This window comes from Muscardinus avellanarius, assembly GCF_963383645.1.
Source record: "Muscardinus avellanarius genome assembly, chromosome: 18".
Classification (NCBI taxonomy): Eukaryota; Metazoa; Chordata; class Mammalia; order Rodentia; family Gliridae; genus Muscardinus; species Muscardinus avellanarius.
The window spans coordinates 43,846,852-43,873,267 of NC_137804.1; the positions used below are offsets into that span (position 1 = coordinate 43,846,852).

The 26,416-nt window shown below is 60.1% G+C and overlaps 1 protein-coding gene across 1 annotated transcript; it reads left to right on the forward strand.

Annotated features, from left to right (window-relative positions):
• Nucleotides 1-1,419: 1,419 nt before the first annotated feature.
• Nucleotides 1,420-23,070, forward strand: PNPLA6 (patatin like domain 6, lysophospholipase; the record flags this gene model as incomplete). The annotated part of the gene is made up of 33 exons (XM_080715913.1): nucleotides 1,420-1,446; nucleotides 1,640-1,871; nucleotides 1,957-2,039; nucleotides 2,176-2,273; nucleotides 5,525-5,665; nucleotides 5,743-5,902; nucleotides 6,497-6,577; nucleotides 6,692-6,817; nucleotides 7,032-7,112; nucleotides 7,191-7,356; nucleotides 7,602-7,685; nucleotides 8,000-8,109; nucleotides 8,184-8,351; nucleotides 8,423-8,500; nucleotides 11,776-11,981; nucleotides 12,165-12,296; nucleotides 12,367-12,490; nucleotides 12,709-12,822; nucleotides 12,955-13,030; nucleotides 14,442-14,582; nucleotides 16,295-16,358; nucleotides 16,547-16,715; nucleotides 16,822-17,004; nucleotides 17,127-17,245; nucleotides 17,395-17,551; nucleotides 17,794-17,910; nucleotides 17,984-18,053; nucleotides 18,449-18,565; nucleotides 21,270-21,571; nucleotides 22,246-22,362; nucleotides 22,526-22,622; nucleotides 22,703-22,812; nucleotides 22,996-23,070. The coding sequence occupies 33 exons, from the start codon at nucleotides 1,420-1,422 to the stop codon at nucleotides 23,068-23,070; spliced, it is 4,125 nt and encodes a 1,374-aa protein (XP_080572039.1).
• Nucleotides 23,071-26,416: the final 3,346 nt, after the last annotated feature.

The following is a 26,416-nucleotide window of genomic DNA, read 5'->3' on the forward strand; positions in this document are numbered from 1 at the left end:
GGGGCGGGGCCTGGGCGGACCCTGCGGCGCGTCACTTAAAGGGGCCGCGCCTGTAGTGCCGGGAGGAGAGCTAGCGGTGTTGGCGCAGCGTGGACTCCGGCTGCGGCCCCTGGGTGAGTCCGGTTTCCACCGGCCCCGCGGGGGCGTCCATTCGAGGATGGCCCGCGAGACCTGGCCGCTCCTAAGGCCTGCTGTCCGGTTCCCGGTAGCTCCCGACTTTCTGATGCTCCCAGCCCCCGCCCCCAGTTCCTCGCGGGCGTTTCCGTTCGTTCCCGCATTCCGGGCGCCCTGGGGTGGAGGGGATTAGGCGCCCAAGAATTCTCCCTGTGACGTCTCGGGCCCAGCGATTCGTCCACATTCCCGTTCATGTCTGGCGGCGCCAGAAATATCTTCAGCGTCCCAGGAAAGCCTTCGTGACGTGCCAGCATCCCCCGGAGGCTTCCAGGGAGCCGCGACTCCCTCCCCAGAACCCGCCAGTGCTCCCGCTCTGCTCGGAAGCCGGTAACTTTCCAGAGCTCCCGCCCCACCGCCCAGCGTCCCTGGTTACGCCTCCCGCGATGGCGCCGGCTGCGCCCCAGCCCCAGAGACGCTGCGCGCCGCCGGAGCCCGATAACTTCACTGGTCCCCGGCGTCGGCCAGCGACACCTGGGGAGCCCACCCCACGCGGGGCGTCCCAAGACCCCTTCCCTGGGACCCCGGCTGCACTCCCACCAGCCCCAGCTCTGCGTCCTCCAGGGGTCCGGCTTGGGGCGGGAGCCAGCTGCCCGGCTGTCCCCCCAGCCCCGTGGCTTTGCGGGCCCTGGTTTCCGGGGGTGGGCCCTCTGGTCTTCGCTGGGGGTAAAGGGGCTGCAGCCTAGGGGTCGGCGTGTCTACACGGGTTAGACCTGCGGTGGGCAGAGCCCGGGAGGGGCCATGCCCTGCGGGGACCCGCCGAGGGCTGCGGACTGGGTGCTGGGGCCGCAGCTACCCTTTGCCCCCGGGGTGGGGTCGGGTGGGCGGGGCGTCTGGTCGGCGCTGTGAGTGGGTGAACGGTACCCGGAAAGAAGCAGGGTCCCCGCCTCACTCCTGGTCCCGGGCCGGGAGGTCATTTTCCCCATCCCTCTGTCCCGAAGCGACCCTCACGCCGTTCCCAGCCGACCTCAAGCGAATGGAGAAGGCTGCCTCGACAAAGGTACCCAGGGGGCGGGACTCGGCCGGGGGCGGGGCCGGGGGCGGAGCTTGGGCGGGGCGGGGCAGGCCCGGGGCGGAGCTTGGGCGGGGCGGGCAGGCTCGGGGGCGGAGCTTGGGACGGGGCGGGCAGGCCCGGGGCGGAGCTTGGGCGGGGCGGGCCGGCCCAGGTAGACGTCTTGCACGGGTTCCTGCTGCTCCTTGATTCCCTAGGACTCGGGGCTCCCCGACGTGCCCAGCCTGCGGCAGCCGATGGAGGCCCCACTGCAAACCGGAATGGTAAGGGTCGGGGATTGTTCGGGGACTACAACTCCCGGCGTGCTCAGCGCGCAGTCTCGCGGTACTAGGCCCTGCGAGAACGCGATTTCGTCCGTTCGGGCGGAACTACGCTTCCCGTCGTGCACCGCGGGCCGCCGTGCGGCGGGGAAGAATCGCGCTTCGGGGGCGGGAGTCGCACTGGCCCATTCTGCGGATGGGGACACCGAGTCACGGGCTGAACACCACCTCCTCGGGGGCGGAGGTGATGCCGCGGGATGAGGCCCGGGGCGTCCCGGCCTCCGGGGAGGGCTCGGCGGGACGGGTCTGCGGGGCGCAGCCGGTGCCGTTCGTCCCGCAGGTGCTGGGCGTGATGATCGGGGCCGCGGTGGCGGTGGTGGTGACGGCCGTGCTCATCCTCCTGGTGGTGCGGAGGCTGCGAGTGCCGAGTGAGGACGCGGAGGGCCCCGGGGAGGGCTCGGGTGGGGGAGCCGGGCGGCGCCCGCTCAGCGCGCGCTCCCCTCCGGCCCGCAGAAGCCCCGGCCCCCGACGGGCCCCGGTACCGCTTCCGGAAGAGGGACAAAGTGCTCTTCTATGGCCGGAAGATTATGCGGAAGGTGAGCCCGGACCCCCGCCGGCCGCGCTGACCACAGGAGGCCCGCCCCTTCCCTGTTTACACTTCGCCCTTAGTGGACGCCCTTCCCCGTGAGGTCGGGCCCCTGCGACTCACCCCGCGTCCTGTAACCCCCTCAGGTGTCACAGTCCACTTCGTCCCTGGTGGACGCCTCTGTCTCCACCACTTCCCGGCCGCGCATGAAGAAGAAACTCAAGATGCTGAATATTGCCAAGAAGTAAGGCTGCCCGCTGTGCCCGCTGGGGCCATCTCAGGGGCATTTTCTCTTTTTCTTTCTTTTTCTTTTATTTATTTTTTATTTTTTGCGGTACTGGAGAGGGAACCCACGGGCATTCTACCTCTGAGAGACACCCACAACCCTCATTTTTAAATTTTATTCGTTTTTTAAATTTTTTTTGCGATACTGGTGATGAAACAGCCCCGGGGCATTTTACATTTTACCTCTGAGCTACACCCCCAGCCCTATTTTGAATTCTTTATTTTGATACAGGGTCCCGCTAAGTCGCAGAGGACCTCGCTAAGTAGCTGAGGGTGGTCGAGAACTTGCAATCCTCCTGTCTCAGCCTCCCAAGTACTAGGATTACAGGCGTGCACCACCACACCTGGCTTTTATTCTTTCTTTTTGATCCAGGGAGCCTCACTAGTGCTGAGGCTGGCCGTGAACTGCAGTTGTCTCCCAAATGCTGGGATTGCAAGCGTGCGCCTCCACGCCCGGCCTTCAGGGGCCTTTTGAGTGATAAGCCTGCATCGGGGTGTTTATCTTAGGGTTCTTTAATCCCCATGGACTGTCTTAGAATGACTCAGGGCTCTCAAAGTTCTCCTGTAACAGACACACCATCACGGGTGTCTGCCCCTCGAAGCCCATTTGAGTGGTCTTTCCCTACCACAATCACCGAAGGCTGTTTGCCATATATTTAGGGATCTAACCCAGAGTCTCCATGTCATGGGAGAAGGGTCAATTCCTTAACTCAGGACTGGGGGATCCTTGGCTTACATGATGAAAAAGTATTTCAGAGCTGGCCGTGGTGGTGCGTGCTTCTAATCCCAGTATTTGGGAGGCTAAGATAGGAGGACCACAGGTTCAAAGCCAGCCTCAGCTACTTAGTGAGGCTCTCAGCAACTTAGTGAGACCCAAATAAAATATATAAGAGGTCTGGGAGTGTAGCCCAGAGGTAGAAAGCCCCTCGGTTCTATTCCTGGTCCTACAAAACAAAAAAACAACCAAAAAAAAAAAAAAAACAGACCTTCACATTGAAAGGGAGGTCCGTTGTGGAGTTTTTAAAGCTACAGTCTTCCTTTTCTTCCCTGTTTATTTTGTTTGGTTTGGTTTGGGGTTTCTTTTGTGTGTGGTAGTGTAGATGGAACCCAGGGGCATTCTACCTCTGAGCTACACCCCCAGCTCTATTTTTATTATTTATTTTTGAAACAGGGTCTCGCCAAGTTGCAGATGGCCTAAGTAGCTGAGGCTGGCTGTGAACCATGATCCTCCTGACTCAGCCTCCCAAATGCCGGGATTACAGGCATGTGCCACCACGCCCGGCTTTCTCCCCGCCTTGTCTCCTTTCTACCTTGCCTTTATTTCTGTTATCCTACCTTGTTTCCATATTAGGATAAGAGGGAACAAGAGGGCCTAGTCCAGGTACCTCTTTGGGATTACTTCGGGTGTTTTTTTGACCCACTGGAAGAGCTATCTCCAGCTTCTGTTCTCCAGGGGGTAGTACATGCCTGTAATCCCAGTACGCGGGAGGCTGAGACAGGAGGATGGGTCCCAGGTTCAAGGCCAGCTTTGGCAGCTTAGCAAGACCCTGTTTCAAAATAAATAAGGTTGAAGGGGTAGCTCAGAGGTAGAATGCTTCTGGGTTCAATCTCTAATATCAAAAAAAAGCCAGAGCCAGGCGTGGTGGCACATGCTTGTAATCCCAGCATTCGGGAGGCTGAGACCGGAGGATTGCGGTTCGTGGGCAGCCTCAGCTACTTAGTGAGGCCCTCTGCAACTCAGTGAGACCCGGTTTCAAAATAAAGAATAAAAAATAGGGCAGGGGGTGCAGCTCGGAGGTCGAATGCCCCTGGGTTCCATCCCCAGACCCGCAAAAAAAATAAAATAAAAGGCATCTCAGCAGTCTGTACTCAAAGGCCGTCCCCCAAGGTGGCGCCCCACGCTGTCCTAGGGTCTCTTCCCCAGGGGCCTAGAAACATAGGCTATCTCAGGGTCTGTGGGCAGTGAAGCGCTCCCTCAGGCTCTCTGAGAAGGCTCTTCCGGGAACCCTTGGAATTTGGGAGCTGGTTGTGGGGTGCCCTTCCATCGTGGAGTCTACCAGAAGGTCCCTCTCAAGGGTTTCCTCACACCACGAGGTCGTGCCAGGACGCCATCCAGCCGCGGCGTCAGCAGTGTTTCTGTGACTGAGTAGAAGGGCTGCCTCTCAGTTTTCCACTATCAGTTGAGTTTAGATAGCAGGTTTCCTAGATCTTGGGGGTGTCTCTGTGTCTGCATAGACTAGAACAGCTACCCCAGAGTGTCTGAGGTTCTGAGAATTCTCTGTGATCTGAAGAAGGGCTAGCCTAGAATTGTACCTGGACTTCTTTGCATCACAAAGTTAACTCAAGGGCCTGTGTTAGGGATCGTGTGCAGTGGAGGGCTATCTCAGTGGTCACTGACTTGTGGAAGAGGTGCTCTATACTTTTCATATATAAGGAGGCTACTTCAGGGACCTCTGTGGCCACAGAAGGGCAGTCTCAGGACTCACTGAGACCTGAGAAGTAGTTCTCTTTCTTTTGTGTGTGTGGTACTGGGAATGGAACCCAGGGGATTTTCTACCTCCGGGCAACACTCCCAGACCTATTTTATACTTTATTTGGAAACAGGGTCTCACTAAGTTGCTGAGAGCCTCACTAAGTAGCTGAGGCTGGCTTTGAACCTGTGTGATCCTCCTGTCTCAGCCTCCCAAGCGCGGGGATTACAAGCGTGCACCACCATGCCCAGCTAGAAGTAGTTATCTTAAATTCCTTCCCTGCTGTGCCTGGCTCTGGGCTGATCTCAGGGGATTTTTCTTTCTTTCTACTTCCAAGCTACATCCCCAGTACTATTTTTTATTCTTTATTTTGAAACAGCGTCTCACTGAGTTGCCAGGGGCCTAAGTAGCTGAGGCTGGCCGCAAACCTGGGATCCTCCTGTCTCAGCCTCCCGAGTCCTGGGGTTATAAGTGAGCGCCACCACGCCCAGCAGCATGTTGGGCTTTGCTGACCACGTACAGTTTCTGGCTACTTACACAGCCCTGTCGTTGAACAGGAAAGCTACAGCAGATAATGAACATGCGTGGCCGTGTGCAGTACGGCTTTACTCACACAGTAGGCGGCCAGGCTGATCTGACCATTGGGCCAGCGCTTGCTCAGTGTGAACCCCAAGGCAGGGAAGGCTGTGTGAGCATGAGGGCCCACCTGGGCGCCCACTCACCACCCACTGCCCACCAGGATCCTGCGCATCCAGAAGGAGACCCCGACGCTGCAGCGGAAGGAGCCCCCGCCGGCAGTGCTGGAGGCCGACCTGACGGAGGGCGACCTGGCCAACTCCCACCTGCCCTCTGAGGTGCTGTACATGCTCAAGAACGTCCGGTCAGTGCTGGGGCGCGGGCTGCGGAGGGGCCTGGGGGCGAGGGCCACCCTGACCTCTGCCGCCGCCCATCCCGCAGGGTGCTGGGCCACTTCGAGAAGCCGCTCTTCCTGGAGCTGTGCCGGCACATGGTCTTCCAGCGGCTCGGCCAGGGAGACTACGTCTTCCGGCCGGGCCAGCCGGATGCCAGCATCTACGTGGTGCAGGACGGGCTGCTGGAGCTCTGCCTGCCGGGGCCTGTGAGTGGGAGCCGGGCACGGGTGGCCTGGCTCAGGCACTGTGGCTGGTCGGCGGGCAGGTCCTTGGGGTGCGTTGTCAGGAGTTGGGCATCAGAGACCATTCAGGTGAAGAGTGAGGGAACGCAGAGGGCGGCTGGGCGCAGCGGTGCGAGCCCATCATCCCAGGACGGGGGAGCCTGAGCCTGGAGGACTGCGGGTGGAGGCAAGACCTCAGCAACTGGAGCCCCTGTTCATAAAGGAGAAGCCAGGCGCGGTGGCACACACCTGTGAGCCCAGCACTGGGGAGGCTGAGACTGGAGGGTCGCAGGTTCAAGGACACAATAATTTAGCAAGGTTCTCATCAATCTAGTGAGACCCTGTTCTGGAACAAAAATTATAAAAAGGGAGGGGGCTGGATGTGTCCTGAGGTAGAAGGCCCTTGGGCTCCATCTCTAGTATCACAAAAATAAATAAGCCTGGCTGTGACCCAGAGGCAGAGTGGCCTTGGGGTCAGTCCCCGTACCAAGGGAAAAGAAAAGGGAGAGCCGCCGTCAGGAGGTGGGTGGGTGGACCGGACAGGGTGAGGCCCGCACTGGTCAGTGGTCCGTGTCTCAGGACGGGAAGGAGTGTGTTGTGAAGGAAGTGGTCCCTGGGGACAGCGTCAACAGCCTCCTGAGCATCCTGGACGTCATCACGGTGAGTGACCAGCCGCGGGCAGCGGGGGGGGGGGGGGGGGCGCCGGCAGCGGCCGGGGCCTGGTGAGTGGCCCACGTCCTCGACCTGGCTCTCCCGGTTCCGCCCCTGATCCAGGGTCACCAGCATCCCCAGCGGGTGTCCGCCCGGGCGGCCCGGGACTCCACCGTACTGCGGCTACCCGTGGAGGCCTTCTCCGCTGTCTTCACCAAGTACCCGGAGAGCTTAGTGCGGGTGGTGCAGGTCAGCCGGCTTCCGCCCCCTCCCTGGTCCGCACCCCCACCCATCTCGGCCTGAGCTCAAGTCACTTCCTTATCGCCGGGAGCAGCCGGCCGGACTCCTCCTCCCATTGCTGCCCTCGGGCCCTGCTATGGCCCCGCCCCTGCCCACTTCCCTCCCTCTGGCTGCTGGCTGCTCCCGCCAAGTCCCTCCGCCCATAGCCACGCCCTCCCCGCAGATCATCATGGTGCGGCTGCAGCGAGTCACCTTTCTGGCGCTTCACAACTACCTGGGGCTGACCAATGAGCTCTTCAGCCATGTGAGTAGGGGGCGGGCGGGGGCGGGGCGGGACCTGGTTCTCGGGACACCTGCTAGCTGCTCTGCGCTCCCCTCCCAGGAGATCCAGCCCCTCCGCCTGTTCCCCAGCCCTGGCCTCCCAGCCCGCACCAGCCCTGTGCGGGGCTCCAAGCGGGTGGTCAGTGCCTCGGCGGCTACCGAGGAGCCCAGGGAGGCCCCGGGCCGGCCGCCCGACTCCGCTGGGGCCCCGCTCCCGGGACCTGCAGGTACTGAGATCACCGCCGGCCCCAAGCCCTGCCTCAGCCCCACGCCTTCCACAGTTCTGTAGATGGGTCTGATCCGTCCATGCCCCCACGGGTCCCTCGCGGGAACCCAGGTCCAGCCCTGCCTGGGGGAGCGGTGCCCCTGGCCTCAGCCCCGAGGGCGTCAGAATTGCTCTTCCTGGCCCCCAGCCCCAGGGATTCTGACAGGCCCTGCCCTGGGCGGGAGCCTGAGCGCACGTTTCCCCCAGGGGACCCCATGAAGCCTGCGTCCTCGGACGCCGGCCCCCCGCCTCTGCTGAGTCGCTGCATCTCCATGCCCGTGGACATCTCAGGTTTGGAGCCCAGGCGCCCTGTGAGGTGGGGCCATCGAGCTTCCAGGCTTGAATTCAGGCTCTGCTGCCCCTTGTCGGGTTTTGTGGTGTCCGACTTGGGCACACTGAGGGTGCTTCCTTGGGCGTGTCTCTGTGGGTAGCACTGAGATGGCTTAATGCAGAGGGAGCGAGCCGCCATCACGAGGCCCGTCGGCCACAGCTGTGGCACGTGGCATGGATAGGGTTGGTCCTGGCGATTGCTTTTATTTTGGCGGTGGGAGTGAACGGCGCACTGCTGCGCCCAGCCCGGCTCTCCTGTTCCCCACCCCTCTCAGGCCTGCAGGGCGGTCCCCGCTCCGACTTTGACATGGCCTACGAGCGCGGCCGGATCTCCGTGTCCCTTCAGGAAGAGCCCTCGGGGGCCCCACCGGCAGCCCCTGCCCGGGTAGGTCCCACCGCAGCCGCTCCGCGGACCTGCCCAGGGGCAGCACTGCAGCGCTGACCTTTGACCTCCTGCAGACCCCCACGCAGGAGCCCCGCGAGCAGCCGGCCGGCGCCTGCGAGTACAGCTACTGCGAGGACGAGTCCGCCGCCGGCGGCTGCCTCTTCGGGCCCTACCAGGGCCGCCAGACCAGCAGCATCTTCGAGGCGGCCAAGCGGGAGCTGACCAAGCTGATGCGCATTGAGGTGGGGGCGGGCCGGGGTAGGGGCTGCCGGGTGGGGTGGGCGGAGCCGGGCTCACCCTCCTCTCTCCCCAGGACCCCTCCCTCCTCAACGGCCGCGTCCTGCTGCACCATGCCAAGGCCGGGACCATCATTGCCCGCCAGGGGGACCAGGTGAGCCTGACCCCGCGCAGGGGGAGCCCGCCGTGTGATTTCTAGGCTGTAACCCTGGGGTCCTGTGACCCACCTCCTGACCCCACCGTGTTCTCTGTACCCGGGAGCCTTTCACCACCAACCCCTGAACCTTTCCTCCCTGGGCCCCAGCTCCTACGAATCTTCTCGCCCTGGCCCTCTCTGTGGCCGAAAGCCCCGAGTTTTCCATTCTACAGCATACCCTGGCATTTCATGGGTTTCCAGCCCAGGGTCTGGTGCAGCCAGGGCCTGGGCAGGGCAGCTCCGTGCCTTCTGCAGCAGCCAGGAGTCCGGCAGCAGCACACCCTTCCCCATGCTCAGGGACCAGGCTGTGCACAACTATCCCCCAAGGGTATTTCACAGAGCGTCTGTTTTCTTGTTTTTTTGGTACTGGGGATGGAATCCAAAGGCATTCTACCTCCAAGTTATACCCTCAACCTGATTTTATTTCTTATTTTGTGGTCCTGGGGGTGGAACCCAGGGCCTTTCTACCTCTGGGCTATACTCCCAGACCTATTTTTTCTTTTAATACTTTTTATTTGGAAACAGGGTCCCACTAAGTTGCTGAGAGCCTCACTAAGTAGCTGAGGCTGGCTTCAAACCTGTGCGATCCTCCTGTCTCAGCCTCCCAAGTGTGGGGATTACAAGTGTCCACCACCACGCCAGGCTTCATGGGACATTTGTAAAGGCTGAACATCCCTAAAAGTGCTTCAAAATCTGGAACTTTCTGAGCACTGTCTGACACATTAACACCTGTGGACAATCCCACACCACACCTCGTGGACAGTCAGCGGTCAGAGCTCAGGATAGCCAGGTGTGGGGTGCACGCCCACGAGCCTAGCACTTGGGTGGCTGAGATAGGAGGGTCACAGACAGATTCAAGACCAGCCTCAGCAATGTGTTGAAAGAAACTGTTTTAAAATAAAAAATAAGGGCTGGGATGTAGCTCAGTGGCAAAGCGCTTGCCTGGCAAGTGCGCTGCCCTGGGTTTGATCCCCAGTCCAAAAAAATAAAAAATAATAAAAATAAAAATAAAAAAAAAGCTGGCGTGGGAGGCTGAGAGCTACATAGTGAGGCTCTCAGCAACTTAGACCCTATTTCCAAATAAAATATACAATAGGTCTGGGAGTATAGCCTAGAGGTAGAAAGCCTCTGGGTTCCACCGCCAGTAGTACAAAAAGATAAAATTAAAATAGGGCTGGGGGTGTAGTTCAGAGGTAGAATACCTTTGGGTTCAATTCCCAGTCTCTTTCAAACACACACACACACACACACACACACACACACACACACACACCCCAAAAAAAAAAAAAAACAACCTCAGGACACCTGGATGCAGTGGCACATACCTGTAATCTCAGTTCTTAGAAGGCTAATACAGGAGGATGGCAGGTTTGAGGACAGCCTTAGCAACTTAGTTAGACTCTCAGCAACCTAGTGAGACCCTGTTTCAGAATAAAAAATAAGGAGCCATGCATGGTGGCACACGCTTGTAATCCCAGAATTCGGGAGGCTGAGACCTGAGGATCGCAGTTTGCAGACAGCCTCAGCTACTTAGCGAGGCCCTGTGCAACTCAGTGAGATCTGGTTTCAAAATAAGAATGAGCCGGGCGTGGTAGCGCACCTTGTAATCCCCGCGCTTGGGAGGCTGAGACAAGAGGATCACACAGATTCGAAGCCAGCCTCAGCTCCTTAGTGAGGCTCTCAGCAACTTAGTGATACTCTGTCTCAAAATAAAGAATAAATAAATATTTATTAAAAATAAATAGAGTAGCCAGGCATGGTGGCCCATGCTTGTAATCCCAGCTCTTGGGAGGCTGAGACAGGAGGATCGCACGGGTTCAAAGCCAGCCTCAGCTACTGAGTGAGGCTTTCAGCAACTTAGTGAGACCCTGTTTCCAAATAAGATATAAAATAGGTCTGGGAGTATAACCCAGAGGTAGCAAGGCCCCTGAGTTCCACCCCCAGTACCACCAAAAAAAAAAAAAAAAAGTTCTTAGAATCTTAGAAGGTTCCATGCCAGGCGTGGTGGAGCACACTTGTAATCCCCGCGCTTGGGAGGCAGAGACAGGAGGATTGCGCAGGTTCGAAGCCAGCCACACGTGCTAGCTTAGAAGACCCTGTTTCCAAATAAAAATGTAAAAATAGGTCTGGGAGTGTAGCCCGGAGGCAGAAGGGCTTCCAGGAACCCCAGTACCACTAAAAAAAAAAAAAAAAAAAAAAATCTTAGAAGGTTTCAGAATATGTCTGCATGTGTTGGGGAGGGGCAGGATGCTGGCATCGCAGGGCAGTGTCCTCAGGGCTTTTTTGTTGTTTTTTGTTTTTTTTTTTTGTTTTTTTTGTTTTTTGGTTTTTTTTTGTGGAACCCAGGGGCTTTTCTAATTCCAGGCTACACCCCCAGACCTATTTTATATTTTATTTTTGAAACAGGGTCACTAAGATGCTGAGAGCCGCACTATGTAGCTGAGGCTGGCTTCAAACCTGTGCACGCCTCCTGTCCCAGCCTCCCAAGTGTCCTCATTCTGCTTGGTTCTGTACCAGGAGTTAACTGCTGGGTCGTATGGCAGCTCCTTTTTAGCTTCTGGGGATTGCTTTAAATGGTTGTTGTACAGGAACCCAGGGGCCTTCCACCTCTGAGCTGTACCCCCAGCCCTAGTTTTTTAGTATTTACTTTAAAACGGGTTCAAGTGGAGGCTGCCCGTGAACCGCAGTCCTCCTCTCAGCCTCCCAAATGCCAGGATCACAAGCGTGGGCCACCACGCAGCTTCCCAGGCAGCATTTGTTGGGGAAGGGGCACTCCCTTCCCTGTTTTTTATTTTTTTTTGGTGGTACTGGAGGTGGAACCCAGAGGCCTTCTACCTCTGGGCTATACTCCCAGACCCATTTTCTATTTTATTTGGAAACAGGGTCTCACTAAGTTGCTGAGAGCCTCACTAAGTAGCTGAGGCTGGCTTCGAACCTGTGTGATGCTCCTGTCTCAGCCTCCCAAGCGTGGGGATTACAAGCGTGCGCCACCACGCTCGGCCTATTTTTTATTTTAAAACAGGGTCTCCCTAAGTAACTGAGGCTGTCTGCAAACTGCGTCCTGCTTTCCCATGCCGTCTTAATTGTTATTTTGAAAGGGAAGGGCCTCACTAACCTTAAATTACCTTGTGCTGCCTTGAGCCTGGGGTGGAGCCTCTGAGCCTCTTCTCTCCCCAGCACCGCCCGGTGTGGGGCTGCTGGCCTCGCTGCTCACCTCTGTCCCCCCCCCCCAGGACGTGAGCCTGCACTTCGTGCTCTGGGGCTGCCTGCACGTGTACCAGCGGATGATCGACAAGGCGGAGGAGGTGTGCCTGTTCGTGGCGCAGCCCGGGGAGCTGGTGGGGCAGCTGGCGGTGCTCACCGGGGAGCCCCTCATCTTCACCCTGCGAGCCCAGCGCGACTGCACCTTCCTGCGGATCTCCAAGTCTGACTTCTACGAGTAGGCCGGGGCTGGGCTGGGCCGGGTGGGCTTGGCATGTGGCTTCCCCCGCCAGCCCTAGGGGCAGAAGCAGCCCTGTGGCCGCCCAGTGCCCTGCTAAGGCAGTCTCAGCCGCCCTGCGCCCCCTCCCTCCATCCCCACCGAGGTGTGTCCCAGCCCACACACCCCTCCACCTCCCTGCAGGATCATGCGCGCGCAGCCCAGTGTGGTGCTGAGCGCGGCGCACACAGTGGCCGCCAGGATGTCGCCCTTCGTGCGCCAGATGGACTTCGCCATCGACTGGACGGCGGTGGAGGCGGGCCGCGCGCTGTACAGGTGTGCCCTGCTCCCGCCTGTGCCCCGCCCTGGCCCGCAGGCCAGCTCGCCTGACCCGCCCTCACCCCAGGCAGGGCGACCGCTCTGACTGCACCTACATCGTCCTCAATGGGCGGCTGCGCAGCGTCATCCAGCGCGGCAGCGGCAAGAAGGAGCTGGTCGGGGAGTACGGCCGCGGGGACCTCATCGGGGTGGTGAGCAGGAGGGCCCACGGAGCCAGCTGGGGTGCGCCCCAGGGCCTCCCGGGGCCCTTCCCTCCCTCTGCGTGTCGGGGTCGCCGCTCCCTCTTTCCCGAGCCCTAGTGGGTAGCCCGCGAGGCTGGGCTCGGGCCTCCGTCCTCTGGGGGCCCTCTGTGCCGGGGTCGGCTTCTCCGCCCCTGCCCGGGTTCCCTGCTCACGCACATGCCCCACAGGTGGAGGCTTTGACTCGGCAACCAAGAGCCACCACGGTGCACGCAGTGCGCGACACGGAGCTGGCCAAGCTCCCCGAGGGCACCTTGGGCCACATCAAGCGCCGGTACCCACAGGTGTGCCGCGGGTGTGCCTCTCCGGGGCGGGGCCTCCCCGGGGCTGTCCAAGTAACCAGAGCCCAAACGCCCTGGTGAGTGAGGGCCCTGCACAACCTCCTTGTCCTCACTGGGCCACCTCCACGCCCCCAGGTCGTGACCCGCCTCATCCACCTGCTGAGCCAGAAAATTCTAGGGAATTTGCAGCAGCTGCAAGGACCCTTCCCAGGTGACAGGCACCCAGCCGGGCATGCTGGGGGAGGTGCTGAGAAGGGAAGCCAGGCCAAGGGCGTCCTGGGAACGGAGTTCAGCTTCGTAATCATCCTGGGAGTGGGGTTGGAGCTGGAAGTGGGATCCAAGCTGTGGTGCATGCTGGGGGAGGGAGTCAGGTGCCTGGGCCCTAGGGACATTTGCTAACGGACTCTAAAGTGTCCTCCTGTGGGGGGAACTCCTAAGTGGGAGGTGGGCTCCTGGACTAGAGTCCACATCCTGAACGTTCTGGGAAGGGACCTGAGATCAGAACACATGGTAGATGGAGCCCAGGGGCAGCGGTGAGCGCCCACCAAGAGAAGTGGCTTCAAGAGCTCAGGCATGGCGCAGGCGCTGTGCCCACCCCACCCCGCTGTGTTTCTGGGGTGTGGAGGCCCATGAGAGGTGGGCTGGAGCATCAGCAGCCTGAGGTCCCAGGAGCCTGACACTTGGATCCCTGGGGGCAAGGGTGATGGCGGCAGAGATGTCAGAACTTCAGAACTGCAGAGAAAACAGTACTGTTAGGAGCCGACAGCACCAAGAAAACAGCAGGGTCGTGATGCCACCTGGTGGAGGGAGGCAGGGATGCCACTGAGGACAGGGAGCCCAGGCTTCGCACGTGAAGGCATGACGTAGAGCCAGCCAGCTCAGGGCCAGCACTGCCGGAAGAAGCTGACTGAAAGGGAGACGTGGCGGGCGACTTGTGAGGAGACAGGCCCTTGGAAAGGCAGTTGGGCTGGTTAGGCCACCACAGCCACAGGGCACGGGAGAGTCGCCCCGGAGGAGGTGCTGAGGTCCAGGCAGGAAAGGGGGCTGATGGCTGGCACACTAGTTATGCCTGAAACCCCAGTATTTGGGAGGTTGAGACAGGAGGATCGCAGGTTCAAGGCTAGCCTCAGCAACTTAGTGAGATCCTGTCTCAAAATAAAAAAGAGGGCTAGAGTGAGGCTCAGAGTTAGAATGCCCCTGGGTTCAGTCTCCAGTACCAAAAACGAAAGGCCAGCAGACAGGCCTGAGGGCCGGCGGCATGGTGCAGTGGGCAGCTGAAGCAGTTGGTGGGTCCAGGCATACTTATTACTGCCCCGTCTTCTGTTGGGATGCAGGAGCCCAGGCCAGGGCAGGTGGCAGTAGGTTTCTGCAGGCCCAGTGGGTCTGATGGTGGTAGAGTCTTATAATGGGTCCCACTGGGGACGTCAGGATCACATGGAGGTTGGGTGCCAAGCTTGACTGAGAAAGGGAAGGTGGGTGGTCTGGCTGCCAGGCCCCGAGCCATGGTCTTCAGTATGGTGGGTGGAGGCCGGAGGAGCCGGCAGGGGCCCAGGCAATTACAGAGGAGGACCACCTCTCCAGACAGGCTGCACAGCAAACTTCATCCCTTGGGGTCTCCACAGGCTCGGGGCTGGGCGTCCCCCCACATTCAGAGCTCACCAACCCAGCCAGCAACCTGGCCACAGTGGCCATCCTGCCTGTGTGCGCCGAGGTGCCCATGATGGCCTTCACACTGGAGCTGCAGCACGCCCTGAGGGCCATCGGTCAGTGGGGGGGCGGGGGCCGCACGCCCTGAGGGCCATCAGTCAGTGGGAGGGTCGGGGGCGGCACGTCCTGAGGGCCATTGGTCAGTGGGAGGGTCGGGGGCCGCACGCCCTGAGGGCCATCAGTCAGTGGGAGGGTCGGGGGGGGGGGCGGCACGTCCTGAGGGCCATTGGTCAGTGGGAGGGTCGGGGGCCGCACGCCCTGAGGGCCATCAGTCAGTGGGAGGGTCGGGGGCGGCACGTCCTGAGGGCCATCGGTCAGTGGGAGGGTCGGGGGCCGCACGTCCTGAGGGCCATCAGTCAGTGGGAGGGTCGGGGGCGGCACGTCCTGAGGGCCATCGGTCAGTGGGAGGGCAGGGGCGGCACGCCCTGAGGGCCATCGGTCAGTGGGGAGGTCGGGGGCCGCACGTCCTGAGGGCCATCGGTCAGTGGGGGGGCGGGGGCGGCACGTCCTGAGGGCCATCTGTCAGTGGGGGGGCGGGGGCGGCACGTCCTGAGGGCCATCGGTCAGTGGGGGGGCGGCGGCGGCACGTCCTGAGGGCCATCGGTCAGTGGGGGGGCGGGGGCCGCACGCCCTGAGGGCCATCGGTCAGTGGGGGGGCGGGGGCCGCACGCCCTGAGGGCCATCGGTCAGTGGGGGGGCGGGGGCCGCACGCCCTGAGGGCCATCGGTCAGTGGGGGAGTCGGGGGCGGCACATCCTGAGGGCCATCAGTCAGTGGGAGGGTCGGGGGCCGCACGCCCTGAGGGCCATCGGTCAGTGGGAGGGTCGGGGGCCGCACGTCCTGAGGGCCATCAGTCAGTGGGAGGGTCGGGGGCCGCACGCCCTGAGGGCCATCGGTCAGTGGGGGAGTCGGGGGCGGCACATCCTGAGGGCCATCAGTCAGTGGGAGGGTCGGGGGCCGCACGTCCTGAGGGCCATCGGTCAGTGGGGGGGCGGGGGCGGCACATCCTGAGGGCCATCGGTCAGTGGGGGGGCGGGGGCCGCACGCCCTGAGGGCCATCGGTCAGTGGGGGGGCGGGGGCCGCACGTCCTGAGGGCCATTGGTCAGTGGGGGGCTCGGGGGCGGCACACCCTGAGAGCCATCTGTCAGTGGGGGGGCAGGGGCAACACATCCTGAGGCCCATCGGTCAGTTGGGGGGCAGGGTGTACCCTCTGAGAGGCATGGTAGGGGACTGGGGCAGCACACTCTTAGAGCCATTGGTCAATGGGGGCCGGGGGCGGCCCTCTGAGACCCATGGTCAGTGTGAGGGGGTATGGCTGAGAGTTGGCCTTGGTCTGCAAAGGGCTACTACAGTGTGGATGGGTGGGGCTTGAGTCTTTTTTTTTTTTTTTTTCAGTACTGGGGATGGAACTGAGGGACATTTTTTTATTTTCTTTATTCATTTTGTTTGTTTATTTTGTGGTACTGGGGATTGAACCCAGGAGCACTCTATCTCCAAGCTATAGCCCCAGACCTATTTTATTCTTGATTTTGAAACGGGCTGTCACTAAGTTGCGAAGGGCCTCACCAGTTCCTGAGGCTGGCCTGAACCTATGATCCTCATGTCTCAGCCTCCCAAGTACTGGGGTTACCGGCGTGCGCCCCCGTGCATGGCTGGGGCATAGCCATTGAAGTGCCTGAGTAGGGACTGGGGTGTAGGAACCCCAGGCCACAGGATGACAGCAGGCATTCTGGGAGGTCCCTGATCCTCCTTCCTCACTTGTCCCCAGGCCCCACGCTCCTCCTCAACAGTGACATCATCCGCGCCCGCCTGGGGGCCTCTGCACTGGATAGGTGTGTGAGTGGGGGTCCGCAGGGGACCCGGGAGGGCGAGGGACGAGTTCCAAGCCGTGGGCTCTTTCAGACCCGCTTGATGCCCAGGCTTTGAATCATGGACTACCCGTGGTGGCGAATGCCCGCTCCGTGGCACGAGCTTCAGGTGGGGGCCAGTGTCTAAGCTCCCCCGTCCCTCCCCTTCCCAGCATCCAGGAGTTCCGGCTGTCGGGGTGGCTGGCCCAGCAGGAGGACACACACCGCATAGTGCTCTACCAAACCGACGCGTCCCTGACGCCTTGGACCGTGCGCTGCCTGCGCCAGGCCGACTGCATCCTCATCGTGGGGCTGGGTGAACAGGAGCCCACTCTTGGCCAGGTGGGAGACAGGCACAGGGACGCTGCTGGGACCCCGTCCCCTGCCACACTGTCACCAAGGCCAGCTGGGGCGGGAGACACGTGACCTCCTCCGCCCTCTTCCGCAGCTGGAGCAGATGCTGGAGAACACAGCCGTGCGAGCCCTCAAGCAGCTGGTCCTGCTGCACCGCGAGGACAGCCCGGGCCCCTCACGCTCCGTGGAGTGGCTCAACATGCGCAGCTGGTGCTCGGGGCACCTGCACCTGCGCTGTCCGCGCCGCCTCTTCTCCCGCCGCAGCCCGGCCAAGCTGGTGTGTGGGCGTCTGGCTGCCTGGGGCCTGCCCTGGCTTCCGGGGCCAGCGGGGCGGGTGGAGCCGGGGACCACTAGGCCCTGTCTCCATCCTCACGGGCCCTTGGCTTCCTGCCTTCTCAGCACGAGCTCTATGAGAAGGTTTTCTCCAGGCGCGTGGACCGGCACAGCGACTTCTCCCGCTTGGCGCGGGTGCTCACAGGAAACACCATCGCCCTGGTGCTGGGCGGGGGTGGGGCCAGGTGAGGGTGGGGTGCGGGGGTGGGGCATGGTCTGCAGGTGGTCCTGGGCAGGGCTGGAGCTGGGTGCCTGGGCGAGACCCTAGAGCAGGGCAGCTGCGGGGACGGGGCCTCGTGGGTCCCCAGCCAGGGACACTCTGCCCTCCCTGCAGGGGCTGCTCACACATCGGGGTGCTGAAGGCACTAGAAGAGGCGGGAGTCCCTGTGGACCTGGTGGGCGGCACATCCATCGGCTCCTTCATTGGGGCGCTGTACGCCGAGGAGCGCAGCGCCAGCCGCACGAAGCAGCGGGCCCGGGAGTGGGCCAAGGTGTGTTGGGAAGAGGCCTGCCTTACCCCAGGTGTCCTGCCAGACCTGACTCCGCGGCAGCCGCCTCCGGGCTGGGAGGGGCTTCCAGGCCCAGGGACCCCTGACTCAGACCCCATCGCTTCCCCTGGTACCTCCCTGGCTAGGGACCCTGCCCCACCCAGGTAGAGCGGTGGAGACTGCAGTGCCCTCGTAGGGGCATTCCAGGTGACCCCCGCCCCGGCTCACCCTTGGCTTGCGCCTAGAGCATGACGTCGGTGCTGGAGCCCGTGCTCGACCTCACGTACCCCGCCACCTCCATGTTCACCGGCTCCGCCTTCAACCGCAGCATCCACCGCGTCTTTCAGGACAAGCAGATCGAGGTATGGCCCCACGCCCGTCCTGCCCGCCCGCTGCCCTCCCCACAGCAGCCCCCACACTGGCCTCATCCCCCAGGACCTGTGGCTGCCTTACTTCAACGTGACCACGGACATCACCGCCTCCGCCATGCGGGTCCACAAAGATGGTGGGTGGCGCCCACCGTGGCAGTGGGGGGTGCTTCGGGAGGGCAGCTGAGCACCTGGGACGTTGTTAACACGAGTGACCGTCCACGCTGGCCCGCCGCCACCACTAACCACCACCCACTAATGCCCGAGGCCCCAGGTACGTGCATCCCAGGGCCGGGATGGGCGGCTGGTCGGCGCCTCACCCCTCCGCATCCCCACAGGCTGCGTGTGGCGCTACGTCCGGGCCAGCGCCTCCTACTGCCCCTACCTGCCCCCACTCTGCGACCCCAAGGACGGGCACCTGCTGGTGGACGGGTGCTACGTTAACAACGTGCCAGGTCAGCGAGCCCACGGGCCGGCCGGGCCTGCGAGCGTGTCTGAGCGTGTGTGCGTGTCTGTGTGTCCCACCGGGCAGGCTCCCTGTGGCGGTATGTGCGTGCCAGCATGACGCTCTCGGGCTACCTGCCGCCGCTGTGCGACCCGAAGGACGGGCACCTGCTCATGGACGGCGGCTACATCAACAACCTGCCAGGCAAGTGCCGCCGGCGCGCACCGGCTCGCGCACGCGCAGACGGGGCAGGCTGGGCGAGGGTGTGTGCATGCGCAGACTGGGCAGGCGGGGCTAAGGTTCACGCATGCAGACTTGTAGGCGGGCCGAGGGTGTGCGCACGCGCAGACTCGTCTCTGGCGAGGGCACCCTGACACACAGGTACACTCAGCAGGTGAATGGGCGTGCTGGTGGATGTGCTGCTAGGGCACAGCCCGGTGCTCCCATCTAGGTATGATGCAAATGGATGGGCACACAGAGAGAATACATGAACACGCTTCAGGGGCCTTGTGCACTGAGTGGGACTCGTGCCTCAAACACAGGCACACGTGGTCTCTAGACCTCATGCATAGGTAGTGTAAACACGTACACAGACATGTACAAATGCACATGTGCACTAGTGAAGTAGCATTTGTACACACACACCAGTATATTCACACTTGTTCTGCACGCCCCATTAGATATGTACGTGTTAGCTGGGTATGGTGTTACAAGCCTGTAATCTCAGTACTGGAGAAGCAGAATTGAGAATCGCAGGTTTGAGGCCAGCTTCAGCAACTTAGTGATACCCTTTTTAAAAAGTAAAAAAGGGAAGTCGGGTGTGGTGGCACACGCTTGTAATCCCCGCACTTGGGAGGCGGAGACAGGAGGATCGCGCTGTTTCGGAGCCAGCCTTGCTGGCTTAAGAGACCTTGTTTCCAAATAAAAATATAAAATAGATCTGGGAGTGTAGCCCAGAGGTAGAAGGGCTTCCAGGAACCCCAGTGTCACCAAAAAAATAAAAATAAAAATAAAAAAGGGAGCCAGGCTTGGTGGTACACACTTGTAATCCCAGCATTCAGGAGGCTGAGACGGGAGGATCGCGGTTTGCAGACAGCCTCAGCTACGTAGTGAGGCTCTCAGCAATTTAGTGAGACCCTGTTTCAAAATAAAATATAAAATAGGTTGGGGGTGTAGCCCGGAGGTAGAGGCCTCTGGGTTCCATCCCCAGGACCACAAAAAAAAAATAATAAAAAAGGGAAGCCGGGTTTGCTGGCACACGCCTGCAATCCCAGCATTTGGGAGGCTGAGACAGGAAGATCCGTTTTGACACCAGCACTCAGCAACTTAGTGAGATTCAATTTCAAGATTAAAAATAAAGTCCTTGGGAGGCTGAGACAGGAGGATCGCGGTTTGTAGACAGCCTCAGCTACTCATTGAGGCCCTCTGCAGCTTACAACCTGTTTCAAAATAAAGAATTAAAAAATAGGTCTGGGGTGTAGCTCAAAGGTAGAATGACCCTGGGTTCCATCCCCATTGCCGCAATAAATAAATAAGTAAATAAATAAATAATAGGGCTGAGAGTGTTGCTGAGATGTAGAATGCTCCTGGGTTCAGTACACAGTAACACACACACACACACACACACACACACACACACGTCTTAAAAAGGGCTAGGAGCCAGGCATAGGGGTGCTTGCCTATAACCTCAATACTTCAATACTTGGGAGGCTCAGAAAGGAGGAGCACAGGCTCGTGGCCAGCTTCAGCAACTTACTGAGGCCTATTTCAGAATTAAAAAAAAAAAAAACAAAAAAAAACAAAGAGTTGGACGTAGTAGTACACACTTAAAATCCCAGTATTTGGGAAGCTGAGATAGGAAGATTGATTTTGCGGCTAGTCTCAGCTACTTAAGCCCTCTGCAACTTAGTGGGACCCTGTTTCAAAAATAAAGGAAAAAGCCAGGCATAGTGGCGCACGCTTGTAATCCCAGAATTCAAGAGGCCGAGACTGGAGGATCGCGTGCGTTTAGGGACAGCCTCAGCTACTTAGTGAGGCCCTCCACACTTAGTGAGACCTTGTTTCAAAATAAAGAACAAAAAATAAGGCAGGGGATGTAGCTCAGAGATTGAATACCCTTGGGTTCCATCCTCAGTACCACACAAAAAAAGAAATAAGTAAACTTCACTGGGACAGCCGCCCTGGTCACTTACCTCCTCCCTGGCCACTTTGTGCTACAGTGCAGAGCTGAGTCGCTGGGCAGAGCCCAGAGACTGTGGCCATTTTCCTTGGGCCGCTGCAGTTGGCCAGCTTTTGCTGCTTGCTGTAGATTCCCTGTACAGATGCACAGGAGCCGGGGTGGTGGCACTCACCTGTCGTCCAGTACCTGAGAGGCTGAGACAGGCATATCACAGTTTGGAGACCAGCCTCAACAACTCAATGAGGCGCTGTGAAAATAAAAACAAAGAGAAAGGACTTGAGAGGTAGAATGCCCTGGGTGGCCTAGTCTCCAGTATCAAAGCCATTGCCACAGCACACACACGTGAGCAGATATGTACAGGCACTGAGATGCACGAGGAGGCATGTGCTTACGTTTAGGAAGGTCTATATGGAGCTGAACAAACCAACACAGGCCGGCTGTGGCCACAGAGGGCACCTGAGCGGGCACACGCGGGCACAGGCGCAGGCCAGAGCCAGCCATCTGACGGCAGCTGGGCGTTCCCTAGGTGGGGGCTGGCACACACTGTCTTCCTGCCCTCCGTCCACACGGGGCCCACCCGAGGCGTGCCACGCTGATCCATGCTGCTTCTCGTGCGTGTGGCCATTTGCATGTCTCTTGCGTGCGTAGCTGTTTGTGTGTCTTTGGCGTGCACGGCCTCGTGCATGTGCTGTTGGCACTGGGCTGGACCTGCTCACCCTCTGCCCATAGCGGACGTGGCGCGCAGCATGGGGGCCCGGACAGTCATCGCTGTCGACGTGGGCAGTCAGGACGAGACCGACCTCAGCACCTACGGGGACAGCCTGTCTGGCTGGTGGCTGCTGTGGAAGCGGCTGAACCCCTGGGCAGAGAAGGTGAAGGTCCCAGACATGGCCGAAATCCAGTCCCGCCTGGCCTACGTGTCCTGTGTGCGGCAGCTGGAGGTCGTCAAGTCCAGCTCCTACTGCGAGTACCTGCGGCCACCCATCGACCGCTTCAAGACCATGGACTTCGGGAAGTTTGACCAGATCTATGTGAGTAGTGGGAGGGGCGCTGAGCCGGCGAGGCGGGTGCCAGAGCTCTCCTGCCTGTGGCGCGGAGCACTGGGAGGGGAGTCTAGGTTCTGTTGGTGATGTCTGCTGCAGCTGTGACCAGGGATGTGGTTGTGCATGCCCCGTGACCTAGCTGCTACGTAGATGCCAGCCCTGCTCGCTGGAGACTGTACAGTGATTTCTAACAGTGCTCCTGATCCTGAAATATGTGTCATACGCTCTGTCAGCTGGGATTGGTCAGTGGCTGCTGCCCAGGCTCCCTCAGTGAAAGCATCTGCTGCCTTTTCTGGGGTCTCCGGGAAAGTGTGCCATGATGGATTAGTGCTGTCTGCTCTGGGCCCAGCAGATGACCTGTCCACAGGTGTTCTGCACATTCGCAGACCCGGAAGTCAGCGTGCACACCACTGTCTGTGTCGTTTGGTACTGACAGCGCGTGGGCTGGGCGGGAAGCAGTGCGGACGGACGGGTTGATTGGTAATGTCTAGCAGGGACGCGGGGGGAGATGTGGGGCACGGGTGCCAGGTTAGCCAGCTCTAAAATGGGCTGATCTCTCAAATGCTGCCTCCCCAGAGCATCAGGCGTTGGAGGGCAGGGGAAGGCCAGGCAGACGGGAGGCCAGAGGGGGGCCGCGGGGCCTCAACCCTGACTCCCTGCAGGATGTGGGCTACCAGTACGGGAAGGCCGTGTTTGGAGGCTGGACCCGGGGCGAAGTCATCGAGAAGATGCTCACCGACCGGCGGTCTACGGACCTCAACGAGAGCCGCCGCGCGGACGTAAGCCTGCCGGGTTATGGCCCCTCTGGCTCTGCCCCCCCTGCAGATGCCAGGCTCCGCTGGCTCCTGAGAGCACAGCCCGGGTCCCCTCCGAGCCCCAGGGTCCCGCGCCCACCCAGAGCGCAGCCCAGGGCCGCCCGCCCCAGCCTGCCGACGCCCCCAGGTTCTCGCCTTCCCGAGCTCCGGCTTCACCGACTTGGCGGAGATCGTGTCCCGCATCGAGCCCCCCACCAGCTACGTCTCTGACGGCTGCGCCGATGGTGAGGTCCCGGGACCCACGGTGGCCCGCGGTGGCGGGGTCCCCCTGCCCTGTCCCTCACTGGCGCCCCCTCCATTACAGGGGAGGAGTCGGACTGTCTGACAGAGTACGAGGAGGACGTGGGGCCTGACTGCTCGAGGGACGAGGGGGGGTCCCCCGAGGGTGCGAGCCCCAGCACCGCGTCAGAGGTGGTGAGAGCGGGTGCCGCGCTCCTGCAGCCGGAGGGGACGCCGGGGCGGTGGTGCCGGGTGGCGTGGAGGCACCGGGCTCCACACATGGGCCTGGCGTGCCGCATGCTTGGGAGCAGGTGGCTTCGGTGCCGGCGGCATGGCGAGATCGGCTCAGTGGTCTCACGTGTCGTGTCCGCCCCACAGGAGGAGGAGAAGTCGGTCCTCAGGCACCGGCGCTCCCTGGCCCAGGAGCCTCCCGGCCAGGCCGCCGACACCTGAGGGCCTCGCAAGGCCTGCCCTGGACGGGCCACGGCGGGGGACGTGGGCCCCCGGCTCTGCTGCTATACCTGCCCTCCTGGTGCCCCGGCCGCACACTGGACTGACCTGCCTTTCCCTGGGGGGCGCTGCACTGATGACCCTTGACCCGTGCCCCTCCTATAAACTGCCCTCTCGGAAGTGGCCTCCTGTGGTCTGTGGCCTGGGGGCATCTTGCCCCACCTTCTGCGCTCAGGAGAGCTCGCCCCACAGCCCGGGACACGTCACGGCGGGCGGCCTCACGCACGCACGCTGCGCCCCGGCCAGGCTCGGCTTTCCTGCCTGGCCCTCGCGTCCTCTGTGCGCCGCCGCGAAGGATAGGCCTTCCCAGAAAGTCACAGGCACAGAGGACAGGCTCCCAGCCGCCCTGCACACCAGCACTGCACCACTGCCGAGCTGGCCAGGGCGTCTGCTGGCAGGCCAGCATGGGTGAGGCTCCTGGTGAAACGCCCGCCTGCCTGGGGGGCGGGGGTTCCGGGCCTCGGCGCTGCCTGGGAAACAGAGAGGACTCAGGAGTGCACTTTATGGGGCTCCAGCTCCCAGTGGCTCTGGGCAGGGCCCGCCGCACAGCCCGCAGGGGAGCCTGGCGAGGGGCCTTCAGGCTGTGGTGAAGTAGACGCTGCAGGCCTGCGTGCATGCTTGTGATCCCAGTACTCGGGAGGCTGAGACAGGAGGGTCCAGGTTTGCAGCCAGCCTCAGCTACTTAGGCCCTTTGCAACGCAGTGAGACAAGATCCTGTTTCAAAGTAAAGAATAAAAAGTAGGGCTGGGGATGTCGCTCAGAGGTAGAATGCCCCTGGGTTCCATCCCCGGTACCAAAAAAATAAAGAATAAAAAATAGGGCTGGGGGTGTCATTCGGAGGTAGAATGCCCCTGGGTTCAATCTTCAGTACCACAAAAAATAAATATATGTATGTGTGTGTGTGTGTGTGTGTGTGTGTGTGTGTGTGTGTATTTAGCCGTTTGTGGAGGGGTATTGGTCCTCCTGTGGAAAACCCAGGAGCATTCTACTTCCAAGCTATACCCGGGCCTTTTTTTTTTTTTGGTGGTGGTGGTACTTGGGTTTCTGGAAACCCTTCTACCTCTGGGCTACACTCCCAAACACCTGTTTTTTATATTTTTATTTGGGCGTGCGCCACCACGCTGGGTGTACCCCCAGCCCTTTTTAAAAATTTATTTATTTAGTTAGTTAGTTATTGAGACCACTGAGTTGCAAGGGGCCTCGCTAAATAGCTGAGGCTGGTGGTGAACCCAGATCCTCCTGTTTCCGCCTCCCAACAAAGGGTGTGCCACCACGCCCGGCTAGCCCTTTTTTTTTTTTTTTTTTTTTTTTTTTTGCGGGTCTGGGTATTGGACGCAGGGGCATTTGGCCTCTGAGCTACACCCCCTGCCCTGTTATTTTATTCCTTATTTTGAAACAGGGTCTCACTAAGTTGCGGAGAGCCTCACTAAGTAGCTGAGGCCGTCCATGAACCATGATCCTCCAGTCGCAGTCTCCCAAATGCTGGGATTACAAGAGTGCGCAGCCGGACGTGGTGGCGCACGCTTGTAATCCCCAAACTTGGGAGGTGGAGACAGGAGGATCGCGCAGATTCGAAGCCAGCCGTGCTGGCTTAGAGACCCCGTTTCCAAATAAAAACATAAAAAATAGGTCTGGGAGTGTAGCCGGAGGTAGAAGGGCTTCCAGGAACCCCAGTACCACAGAAAAAAAAAAAGAATGCGCCACCACTCCCGGCTAGCCCTTCTTATTTTGAAATAGGATCTTGCTAGATTGCTGAGGCCGGCCTCAATCCCCGTCTCAGCCTCCCAAGCGCTGCGATTACAGATGTGTGCCACCTCTGCCTGGTTTTTATCTTTGTTGTGTGGTGCTGGGGATTGGACCCAGGGGGATCTACCTCTGAGCCACACCCCCAACCGTATTATATTTTTTATTCTGAAATAGGGTCTTAGCTGCTGAGGCTGACCTAAACCCTGTGATCCTCCTCAGTCTTCCCAAGTACTGGGGTTATGAGGGTGCACCACCATGCTTGACATTTATTTATTTATTTATTTATTTATTTATTTATTTATTTATTCATAGTGGGGGTTGAATCTACCTCCAAGCTATACTCGGAGCCCTTTAAAAAAAAAAAAAAAACACAAGGTCTTGCTAAAATGCTAAGGCTGGCCTCACCTATCAAAGGCTCACAAGTCCTGGGATTATAGGCACCAGTCACCATGTGCATCACTAAAGATTTCTTCAGTTTCAGAAGATGAGAAAGTGGGCCGGGCATGGTGGCGCACGCTTGCCATCCCCGCGCTTGGGAGGCTGAGACAGGAGGATCACGCAGGTTCGAAGCCAGCCTCAGCTACTTAGTGAGGTTCTCAGCAACTTAGTAAGACCCTTTTTCCAAATAAAATAGAAAATAGGTCTGGGAGTATAGCCCGGAGGTAGAAAGTCTCTGGGTTCCACCTCCAGTACCACAGAAGAAGAAGGAGGAGGAGGAGGAGGAGGAGGAGGAGGAAGGAAGAAGACGAGAGGATTGTAGATTTGAGGACAGCCTCAGCAACTTAATGAGGCCCAGTTCCAAAAATAAGGGCTGGGAGTGTAGATTGGAGGTAGAGTGCTCCTGGGTTCAATCCTCTACCAAAAAGAAAGAAAGAAAAAAAAAAAGCCAGGCACACAGCCCAGTACTTGGGAGGCTGAGACAGGAGGACCACAGGTTTGAGGACAGCCCTAGTGAACCCCTCTGCAGCTAAGTGAGACTCTGATTCAAAATAAAAGTTGGAGAGAGGTGGATTTAGCTCACAAGTGGAAGGCCCTCGGCCGGCCCCCAGCCCCGGCACCCCGCTCTGCCTCCTGTGCGGACCTGGCGACTCCAGGCTATATAGGGCGCCTGGGAGCGGGTCACCGGTGGCCCGGGTCACCGAGCGTCCGCCTCAGGCCCTCCCCGTGGCCCGCGCGGCGCAGCTTGCTTCCTGTGTACGGCGAGGCCGGTCCTCCCGCAGAGCTGGTGCTACTCACCTGGGGGCGTGCGGTGGGCTTTCTGCTCTCAGTCCGGGGAGGCACCAGGACCGGCCTCGTGGGGGCCTGGCTATTCTGCGTCTCTGAGGAGCCTCACACTTCCAGAACGGGGCGCCATTCTTCCGTCACGCCCAGCATTTCTTCTCTGTAGCACCATGGACAGGAGGAGCGCTGTCCAAGGTGCCACAAAGACCCCTCTGCCACTCCGGAGCCCCATGGCCCCTTCCAGGTCTCTGGCTGTGGGGGGCACCAGGCTGAGACTCCGGCCCAAGGCGTGCCTGGCTGCCGTCACAGCGGAACCGTCTCC